General features: G+C 34.1%; 1 protein-coding gene across 1 annotated transcript; it reads left to right on the top strand.

Moving 5' to 3' along the window:
* Window positions 1-7,363: 7,363 nt before the first annotated feature.
* On the top strand, window positions 7,364-8,314 carry LOC102875834 (olfactory receptor 2C3-like). Its single transcript, XM_006894019.1, has one exon. It carries the CDS (start codon window positions 7,364-7,366, stop codon window positions 8,312-8,314), a length of 951 nt encoding a protein of 316 aa, XP_006894081.1.
* The last annotated feature ends 3,939 nt before the right edge of the window (window positions 8,315-12,253 follow it).

Below are 12,253 nucleotides of genomic sequence, written 5' to 3' on the forward strand. Positions count from 1 at the left end.
GTGAGAGTGGGAGGAGGGGCAATCTCCTCCTGTGCAATTTATAGGCTCTAAAAAACTGCTAGAAGGTCAGCTATTGGCCAGTTCTAACTAGAAGGCATATAATAACAACAATGAACAATAGACCTTTATAGGGAAAACTACAGAATACAACTACAAGAAAGAATAAGAGATATCTAAAAGTATTTCTAAAATACTATCTAAAAATATTTACTATTTATGGATAGAAAGACTTAAAATTGTGAAAATGATAATTCTACCAAAAGCCATCTATGAATTTAGGGCAATCTCAGTACTGATACCAAACTCATTTTTCAAAAAGATAGAAATGGCAATTTACAGTCTTATTTGGAAAGTAAAGAAAGAGATCCAGAATAAGTAAAGATCTTCTGTAAAATAAAAATGGAACGAGAAGCATCGCATTCCTTGATCTCAAATCTTACTACAAAACCTTAGTAACCAAAACAGCATGGTGTTGGTGCAACAGTAAAACCTAGACAAATAAAATAGAATTGAGAACCCAGAAATCAACCTGTCTTATTATATAGGGAATTGACAAAATTTTCAATAAATTATGTTGGCAAAACTGAACATCTACTTGCAGAAAACTGAAACAGGATTTCTTCTGCCCATGAAATGCCCCTCAAAAGAATAATTCATGTATGTAAATACAAACAGCACTTTATTTCAAGGAATATTTATCCACATGTGGATATCTCCCTCAGCAGATAGGTGGTGAGAGTAAAAAGCCCCAAGTCCGCCTGCCCAATTGTTTTTAAGGCCTTCCGGGTGCTTCTGTCCGGGGCAGGAAAATTGGGAGCATGGTTGGTGGGCCAGGGGATCAGACATGTAGGTCAGCTTTTGATGGGCTGGCTGCTTTGCCGGTCTTTACTCTTTTTGTGTCATGTAGACACTAGTTAATTCTTTACTTAGCAAGGACAGATAAGACTTCACCTTTGCTAAGCTAAGAATTTTTATGGCTCACTTATGCTTCTGGAATAATGGTTTTTTGTTTTTTTAAATGGGGTTTATGCTGTCCCCTCAGGATCCATATCTCATACCACACACAAAAAAACATCCAGGTGGGTCAGAGATATAGGAGTAAAACTCAAACCATAAGGATCATAAGAGACAAAATGGGGCCAAACTTAGAAGCCTTAGCCTAAAGTACAAATAATTTTGAAAATTTAGCAAAAAAAAAAACAAAAAACCAAAAAAAAACCAACTGCAGAACTAGGAAAGGATGAAATTGGCAAATGTGACCTTCTAAAAATCAATGTCCTGTGCACATTAAAAAAAAACCAACAAAAAAAACGCCTTTCTATTAGAGTGAAAAGAAAACACACAGAGTGGAAAAAAATGTTTGGCCATGAATTTTAGACAAGGATCTCATCACTAAAGTTTCTGGAATACTGTAGGGTTTCCTTAAGAAAAAGAATAATAACCTAATAACAAAATGGAGAAGAGACATGAAGAAATTCTTCACAAAGGAGAACATTTGAATGGCCAACAAACACATGAAGAACTGTTGACAATCACTGGCAATCAGAGAGATGCAAATCAAAATAATGAGATACCATCTCAACCCAGTAGAAGTAGCAAAGTTTAACAGGACATAAAATAATAAATTGTAGAGAATATGTGGAGAGATAAGAACTCTTATGCACTACTGGTGGCACCGTAAAAAGTTCAAAGACTGTGGGAAGCAACTTGCCATTTCCTCAAAAGGCCAAATCTGTAAATCTATCCAGCCGTTTTGCTATTGGGATTCTACTCCAAGGAAATCAGAGCTGAAATTTAAACAAATATATGTGCATTTATGTTCATAGCAACATTATACATAACAGCAAGAAAATAGAAACAGCCCAAATGTCCACCAACAAACAAATGTATAGAATGATTGTGTTATATTCACACAATGAAATACTATGTAGAACTAAAGAGTAATAAAGTATTTGTAAAGTCCAACACAACATGCAAGAGTTGAGAGAGTATTATGTTGAATGAAGTAACTCAGGCACAAAAGGAAAAGTACTGTATAAGACCACTACTGTATAGATAGAAAGATAACTGGTGGGGAGGTTGGGAAGAATAGAAATGTAATGGGTAGACCAAGAATATTGTAAGGACCAAGACAAAGAAGAATCAACCTTGGAAGAATCATGATAAAGAGAATACAGCTATTAAAATTAGCAAATAGGAACAAGATAAACAGATTCAGATATGACTATTTAAAAAGATATCAAAGACAGTAGGAAAATATGGAGAGATAATTGAACAGTGTCTTCAAATAGGTTAAGAAAAGGTCAATCCAAAATGAATAGATGACCTGATATTATGTGTACTGAAATTAAAAATCTTCAACAAGAAATACATTTTGGATGTAACAGGGTGGGAGAACAAAGCAAAAAAAAGGTGTGACTATGCGAATGAAAACCCAATTACTTTGTAAAGTTTTATTCAAATCACAATAATGCATAAACAAAACCAAAACAAAATCAAAGTCCCCCAAACCCAATTCCTCCCATTGAGTACCTTCCAACCCATAGTGACTATCCATCCCTCCATCTGTTTTACAAAACTGAAAATGTTATAGTTAACTATATATATGTAATAGTTTTTCTAAAAAGATAAATAACCAGCAAGTACATGAGCAAATCACAAAGTAAACATTATTTTTACAAAAAACCAAACAATTTACAATTCTTGTGAAAAAAAAAAAATTGAGACATGCATTGTTAGCATCCTGTTTATGCAGTCAACAAAAATTTGTCTTCGGACCCAATGACTCCATTACTACATATAAACCACCCTCAAATTAAAGTAGGTGTTAAAATAAACTCTAGTACATGAATGATTGTAGCCCAATTCTTTATAACAACAAAACAGTGCAAATAGACTCATATGGTCATCGGAGGATAAGCAGATAATGTGGTATATGGATACAATAGAAGTTACAAAAGAGAGTGAGGAATTGGATACATACTGCATGGATGGATCTTGAAAACTTTTTATAAAGTCAAAGAAAACAGGCACAGAGAATGCAATACTATGATGCCATTTACAAGAAATATTGAGAATTGATAAATCCATAGACATGATAATCAGATTGTGAATGAAAGGCTGGGGTGGAAGAAAGGAATAAGATATGGAATAGGATCTGATTGTAGAAAAAAATTCTGCAACTAAATATTAATGATAGTTGAACAGTATTGTGAACGTACTCAATGCCACAGATTTTTATATTTTATAATTTATACTAAACTTGAGAGATTTTCAAACTATTTTCCCATAACTAATTTTTTTAAATAATTCTATTAAGAAAAATATTTCATTACTGTAGCACACATGAACAACACAATTATTAGATGTTGTTAAAAAAGTTACTTTTTGCATAATAAATATCAGAGATGCCTGATTGTTATGCTATTGAAATTGTGTATTCCAGTATAGAAACATAAAACAGTACTTGATTTTTTTTTAAGAATTCATTCCCCTTTTGTGTACTTCATGTGGACATTATTCAATATATTGCATGTAATTTAAAAATCTGTGTATAATTATTCAATAGGGAAAACATTTCCAAAGCTTCTTTACCTTCCAATTTCACTCCCCTGGTGTACAGCATTGCCCTCTGTCTCCTTCTTGAAAACTCCAGAGGATCAGATGAATGCCTTATGATTAAATGGGTTTCATGCCTCACTTCATTCTTTGAGGTCAGTATAAATTTTCTCATTTTGTAATCACCATCAGCAGGGCTCACTCTTCATGCAACCAGTTTCCTAAGAAAAATTTAAGTGAAGCCCATTCTGCTTCAGTGTAGGATTTTAGATATGTATTTAAAGATGAAAGAGTACTTCTACCACTATTGACTTGAATATTTTCAGTATTTTCAGGGCTTCAAAATCCTTTACCTGTACTTATACTTCTGAATGCCGAATTCAAGGAATCCTGGTAATACAGTGGTTAAATAATTTGGCTCCTAACATTGTCAGCAGTCAGCAGTCAACAACTGCTTCAAGAATGAATGATAGTCTATTTTGTTAAAGGTTTACAGCTTTGGGATCAGATCACAATGAGTCAGTTCTACACAGTAGGAAGCATGGGTCGGAGTCTACACTAAGGGAGTAGGTTTATTTATCTCTTTATTTTTGGTATGATATTTATTGAAGTTATTGTTCATTATTTAACTCTTTCCCATTGCACAAAGGAAAATGACTCTACTAGTTGACCACCAGTGAGTCAAAACCTTGTCTTTTTATAATTGTTTTACAAGGTATTGATGAAAAAACAAAGATCACAGAGTTCTTATAATTCTAATTAATTGATGAACTCTGATCCATGTATATATTTGTCAACATCCAAAGATAAGCATTTGATTGTTAAGTGAAATGTCAGATATTTGAGCTCACAAGCCACTCCACAAAGGTGATATGTTTCCTTAAAGATGATAGGGTAAGAAATCCTACTCACATAGAGTCACTATGAATGGATTTACATCTAAGGGTGATACTTGAGGACTATAGAATAAAAAGCAGACAAAAATTTGATTCTGTAACTTTCAGAAGGCCGTTTTTTCTTTGTAGTTATCAGCATAGTTCTACCATTAGAGTACTGTTTGGAAGGATAATATATTATGAAAGTAGTTTTGATAAATCTCTATGAATAATTGAGCATTTTTGTTTACATTTTTTTACGGAGAATATTTTCTTTCTATAAATATAGTATCTGGAGAACTTTCCTGTAGTTTGAGTGCTTGTGCTAACCATCTCTAAGATGTTGAATAAGCCACACATTATTTCTAAAAATAGAATCAAAGCAAATCATTACTAAAGTCTCTCTTTCCTTACAAATTCTACTCAAAAATTTATGTAACCATACAATTCCTTCTATTGAAGACATATGTGCATTTTCTCCATATGCAAGATATGAACCTACAGATTTTCTGTCTTTCTACAGAAAGGACTCTGACACCCACAGGTGAGAATACAATTTTCATTTTGGACTTGTATTTCTTCTACGTCATGACAATTTCATCTGTGGTGACTGATATGATCATTTAGTCCAGCAGTTTGTGTCTGCTTTCTACATCTATATTAAGAAAGCACTCATTTTCTGATAGTTCCTGGTCATCTCACTTATTTTAAGGGAGTTGGAATATGTCTTCTGGACGCTTCCGATCAGGGTAGTAGTGCTGCCCATATCAGTTATCAAATTATTGTCTCAGAATCCTGACACAACAAATTTCACATTGGCACAGTAATTCTAACTGTGAATTTTGGAAATTCCCAAAATACTTTGAAGGCGTCAGTGTGTTTTTGTCTGTTTCATTTTACTCACTCACATCACTCACATTTGTACATCACTCACATTTGTGAAAATAGACAAGATCCTTTCTCTGGAACTTTTAAAGGATCAACAGTCAAGTTCATATCTCAAGTGACATTTCCAAAATTTGAATAAAATATATTTATAATAACTTGGTTTTTCTTTTTTACAATATGAGTATGAATAAGCAAATTTTGTTTAAAAAGTCTTTCAGAATCGTCTGAAGATTGAGATTGTTCATTTTTCTATGGAGACTTCTGAATTCAGAAACTTGTCCTCATTTGGTCGTGTTTTGTTTTCTCTCACTGTATCAGAAAAGAGGATATTCTAGGTCATCTCTGCATGTTTCTGTTAGTTCCAAGCATTATTTTCTGATAACTCTATGCAATAATATAAGATTAAGCTAGTTGACCCTAAACCATGTTGATGGAATTACCTGAGTAATTACAGATAGAATAATTTTCTAAACACTTATGAATAATGATGAATATTGATCAAAAGCCTCCATGTAGTAGATAAAGTGTTTTGCTGACACAGTAATTAAGCAGTTGACTACTAATGGAAAAATCACTGGTTCAAACTGACAGTTTCATGGGAGGTAAATGTTGCATTCTAGTTCCATACAGATTAGAGTCTAGAAAGGCAGAAGCCTTGGAATAGCAGTTCTACTCTATCCTGTAGTTGCTGTGTTTTGCAATCAATGTGGAAATAGGTGTATTAGACACAGTGGTAGGCATTGGGAGCCTCAAACTAACTAAAATGGTATTTGTCGGCTCTGTACAATTTATAACCCACAGGAGAATTATTCTTTATAATCCACAAGAGATGAACGGGCAATCTCCTCCCATGCAATTATGGCCTCTGAAAATCTACTAGAGGGTCAGCAAGAGGTCAGTTCTGACTCTATAGCACAAAACAACAATGCAGTTTATAATTTGGCATGATGAGGGAAGTAACTATCAGTAAATGAAAAGTAGTATAATTGTTACCTGATAAGAAATACAATAAAAGAAATAAAAACAGGAAATGCAGAAAAGGATGATAAAAAAGTCTTCAAGCGTTTAAAAATACAGAGTCAAAATGGGGAGAAAATTTTATAAAAAAGAAGTAGCAAAAATTGAAACATTAACAGTATAGACATCTTACCTATGAGAAAAAACTCCATAAATACTGGAAACAGAAAAATATAACTTTGAAAGAGTTAAGGAGCCAAATGATATGACTATGTTAATTTTCATGGAAGTTTCTGTTTTGATAATATTTTTTAACCTGGGCAAGGGAAAAGCGGAAAAGTTTGGATATTGCACCACTAATTCAAAGGATAAATAGGGGTAGCATGCACCAGTGTTATCAGTAAAGTGGAGGAAAATGATGAGATTCTAGGTATATTCAAAAATAAAATGAATATTTATAATAATTGAATGAAATAGAAATGTTGAGTTGGATTCAATGTTGTGGAAAAGGCAACATACCAATGTCTACTCAATGATTCACTACGTGAAATAAGAGGAACAGTAAGAGAAAGGAACCCTCAATGAGATAGATTAACAAAGACTTAAGCAATGGGCGCAATTATCTCAGAGATGATGAGGATGGTACAGAATAGACCAGGATCTAGATCTGTTGTTAATAGGGTCATTATGAGTCGTACTTGACTCAACAGCACCTAACAACAACCACCTAACTAAACCCTCATCAGGAACCATTTAGGTAGGTCTAGATGTTGGTATTTTAAGTAGTTGTTGTTTTGTATCATCGAGTCAGGACTAACCCATAGCTGACCCTCCAAAGCATTTTCAGAGGCAGTAAATTGCACAGTAGATTTCCCATCTCTCCTCTTTTCAGATCTTTTGCACATACTCCAAATCTTTCTTTGGAAGAGTAATTTCATTTTGGTGCAATTGATGACATCTTCAATAGCAATGGGTAAATAATTAGTTTTTATTTATTTAGATATTATTATATTATTAAAATACCACTACATTTCTCATATCCTCTCCTACAGGTGATCCTTTTATCCCTCCCCCAACTAAGTATGATGATGAGAATAGCCAATGCAAGTTCTCCAGAAGTATTTATACTCCTGGGCTTCTCAGCACGACCTTCCCTGGAACCTATTCTTTTCATCTTTGTCTTAATTTTTTATGTTGTGTCTATTGCGGGTAATAGCATCATCATACTGGTCTCATGCATGGACGTGCGTCTCCACACACCCATGTATTTTTTTCTCACTAACCTCTCCTTTCTGGACATTACTTTCATCACAAGTATTGTTCCACAACTCTTGGTCAACCTGTGGGGACCAGAAAAAATCATAAGCTATGAAGGGTGTGTGGTTCAATTCTATATCTCTCATTGGATGGGAGCAACAGAGTGTGTGCTATTAGCAGTCATGTCTTATGATCGCTACACTGCCATCTGCAGGCCACTCCACTACGCTGTTATCATGCAACAACATCTTTGTGTGGGTCTGGCCTTTACCTCCTGGCTCGGGGGTCTGATCACCAGCCTGGTGGGCTCTACACTCACTATATTGTTACCGTTATGTGGGAATAATCATATTGATCACTTCTTTTGTGAGATGCCTCTTATTTTGCAACTAGCTTGTGTGGACACCAGCCTCAATGAGATAGAGATGTATCTGGCCAGTTTTATTGTTGTTGTTTTGCCTCTGGGTCTTATCTTGGTTTCATATGGCCACATTGCTAGAGCGGTGCTGAAGATCAGGTCAGCAGAAGGGCGAAGGAAGGCATTCAACACCTGTTCTTCCCATGTGGCAGTCGTATCTCTGTTTTACGGGAGCATTATCTTCATGTACCTTCAGCCGGCCAAAAGCAATTCTCATGAGCAAGGAAAATTTATAGCTCTTTTCTACACAGTAGTAACTCCAATGCTGAACCCATTGATTTACACACTGAGAAACAAGGATGTAAAGAGAGCACTCAATCACATTTTATTAGAAAACTGTTGTGGTTTTGCAGAAAAATGAGGATATATTTAGAGTCCTGAATCTTAAAGAGAAGAAACTAAAGAAACAAAATAAATTTGAAATGCAGTATATTTGAGAAGTTAATTCTATTCAAATAAATATGGACAAGATGTAATATGTTCATATACTGCTTTAGTATCAAGATGAGAAAAATTTTTCTATTCCTGTATTCTGTAAGTTATACTATAGTCTATTTAAAATCCTTAATTGTGTGTAAGGTCTTTACATTGCTTCCAATATGTTTAACAACTCAATCAGACGGTTGTATTTGTGTCACAGAATGTAGAAATTAATAATTTTTTAGATACTAAGCAGAGATTAAAGCCTAGTTCTATCTGTCCATCAAAACACTCCCATTCTAGAAAAGCTCTTTCTTGTTGTTATTATGTTGTTGAGCCACTTGTGACTCATAGAAGCCCTATGTACAATAACTCTGCTTTATCCTGTGCCAATTTTACTGTCTCTGACACACCTACTCTCATTATTCCAGTCACTGAACCAATCCAGCTCATCGCTAGTCTTCCTTAGAAGAGTGGAAAAAACCAAAATCTCAGTAATAGAACTTTGAATACTTTGCTAACAAATTAGTAGCTTCAGACCCCACTAATTTATCTTTAGCTAAAGCAGTATTTAAGGGAGCTCTGATGGCTTAATGGTAAGGAATTAAACTGTCATTTAAAGATACATGGTTCAAATTCACCAGCTGTCCAACAGGGAAAAGATGGTCAATTTCTTCCTGTACAATTTATTGTCTCTGAAAACCTACTGTAGGGTCAGCTATGGGTTGCTTCCCACTCAATGATACATAGCAACAACAAAGATGTATTTATAGTAGTCCTAGTGTTTATAGGATTACTATATAATGTATGAGGTACTAACTATGCAAGAGAAATATGGACAGTTTACGTCAACCAATATTTCCAGTTTCAGAAACCAATGGAAGGTCTCTGTGAATGGGAATTGACTTTGGGGCAATGAGTTAAAGAAGTATTTGTTTTTCTACTTATAGCAAGATCTTTGCTGTCAGAAACTCTGAGATATTTTCCATTATCCAGAAATGTGTTTTTGCACACATTCGAGCATGTATAATTTCTCTCTTAAGATGAGACATATATATATATTTATATTGTAAAAGTGAACATTTAATATAATGTTAAGAAAGAGAAGGAAACTGTTTGAAAAGGTAACTTGCTTTGAAGATTTATATACTAAAACATTCCTGTAGATTTGATACTATTGCTTTTATTTCATATCGGAGGAAATTCTCTCTGATCAGAGGAAAAAAGGTTGGCATTTCTGTTTGTATGTGAGAATTATATAAGTGTGAGGAACCACAAAAACCATCAATTTGCAACATTTCTCATGATTATACTTTAAATGAATTTACTTTTTTTAAATAATCTTTCCTTCCAAGGTTTTTTCACTCTTCTAATTTAAATGCCACCCTTAAGATTCTAGCCAGCTCTTTCATTTAATTTCACCAAATACTGAGAAAATTGGTCTTGGTAAATCATAAAAATGTATTATTATTATTGGTATTGAAAATAAGTTGACTTTATCTACCATTAACTTTCTAGAATAATTTCATTTGCTAGACAATTTGAGAATGTGTAAGCATCAATAAAATTAAACTAACCACTCTTGTATTCTCGTACATTATTTATGGAAAAATAAAATAATAATATTACTAAAAATTTATAACACAAAATTACATTCTGCCAAAATACTGATATTTTTATTTCACACCTTTTTACTGTATGTTCACTCATTCCTATATAGGAATCACAATTGTATATGCAACTTTCTGTTTCATTTATTAATAAAATTAACAATAAAATCCAGCATAGTTTAAACACAACATATTGTTAGACATTTATTAAGTAATTCACAGGGGAAAAAACTCCTTTTATTTTCACATGTATGCTTAACTAGAGCAGAAATGGCACCTATTTCCTAAACCACATGCCTATGGAAACTTTATGAACTTGGGAAAACAATGATAATTATGGAAAGGCATTAGGTCTTTTGTTCATAGAAGCTCTATGAGTCGTACTTGACTTAATGGCAATCAACAACAACAACCTGCTTAAACCAGTTTATAATTAAGGAAATAAGATATAAATTCATACAATTCCAATATAATCCAGCCAAGATATCAAAATGAGTAGTTAGTTATTGAGTTTTCTGTGGCTCCTTATCAGTGATACAACTATCCATGTTGGCAGAGTTATCATAATGGTTTTGAAACATTCCGATATATAGATATTCCTTGTTTTCCATCAATTCTCTGGCAGTTATATTAATCAGGGTTCCAGCAATGAACATATACATTCATTATTCATGTTGTTTGATGTCATCAAGTCGATTACAACTCATCACAACTCTAGGACAACAGAACCAAATGTTGCCCTATCCTGCTCCTTCTTCATGATTGCCACAATACTCAAGCCCATTGTCACAGACACTGGTTCAATCGTTGAAAATCTTCCCCTCTTTAGTTAACCCAGGGACTGGCCCTTCCTCACAATATGGCCAAGGTATGTGAGATAAACTTTCACCAATCTTGCCTTTAAGAGCATCCTGGATGCTTTTCCTCTTAGAGGATTTGTTTGTTTCTTTGGCAATCCCGGGGATGTTTAGAACTGTGTCTCAACACCACATTTCAAAGACATCTATACTTCTTTCGTCTTTCTTATCCATCACCCAACTTTCACATGCATCTGTAGCAATTGAAAATACCATGACTTGTGCTGCTCATCCTAAGGCATGAGATTTCAGCCCACTATTTGCTCCCCAAGGGAAAGATGAACGATCTCCTCTTGTGTGATTTACCACCTCTGAAATTCTTCTGGAGGATAAGGAGTCAAAGGTGCATAACACCATCACACATCTTTTATCCCAAGGACTGCCAAAAAACAAAAAGACCGCCGACCATAATGTTATCCCATAACTTCCTTGGTAGGGTGGTCTTTGATCATTAGAGTTCAATGTATCAAATATAGTTTTGAGATAACTTTCAAATTCCAGTGCAATAAACACTCAGAATTGTATTTTGGTTCTTATCAATTTGTTTGCCTTTTTTTCCGTTTAAGTTTGAAATTGCTTATAAGGTTGGCACAGGATAGAGCAGTGTTTAGGGTTCTTGTACATAGGGTCACTATGAGTCACAAACGACTCGATGGCACATAACATAACAAATAAGATGCAAGAGTTTTAAAACATAGCTACTTATTTTCATGGCTTCTACTTCTTTCATCTTATTTAAACCTCTTGTGTAGACACATTTTTAAATAAAATTTTATTTTAATTGTGATTTTAGTGAACATTTATGGAGAAATCAGATTTTCATTCATTCATTGTTGCACGTTTTACCCCCTCACCCTTCCTTCACCCTGTTCACTTTTTTTTAATATTCATATGTTCTAGCTGGTCAGACAAACCTTTTAGTTCTGTAGATTTGCACTTGGAGAATATTGTCTTTACTGAATTAATGTTTTTGTTTTGTCCATGATTATTAGGTAAGGTATATTAGGAGTTCTGGAATTATTTTTCTGCTTGAAACCAATATCTCCATAAATTTTATACTTTCTCTTCGGTTATTGATAATAATCAAGACTAATCTCTCTGCTAATAGAATTACCTCATTGATCTCATTCTCTAATAGTTTATAAACACAAGAAAGCCAAATCAATCAAGTGAAAGACCAGTTCCAGATTATTTTTTTTCCCATTCATTCATTGTTACACTTCTCTCCCCTCCCAACACTCCCCGCTAGTACACTACCCAATTGGAAAAGTAAAAGAAAAATTCTCTCATTGTTTTACAATCCCTCCCTGCAGGTCCACTCCACTATATAGCCTTCGCTCTGGACTCCTGTCATGACAAAAACACCTAATCACATATCCCTCTTAAACAGTTTTCTCCCTCATCTGTTTCAAT

This window comes from Elephantulus edwardii, unplaced genomic scaffold (genome assembly GCF_000299155.1).
Source record: "Elephantulus edwardii isolate Elephantulus edwardi_28Jun2011 unplaced genomic scaffold, EleEdw1.0 scaffold00133, whole genome shotgun sequence".
Lineage (NCBI taxonomy): Eukaryota > Metazoa > Chordata > Mammalia > Macroscelidea > Macroscelididae > Elephantulus > Elephantulus edwardii.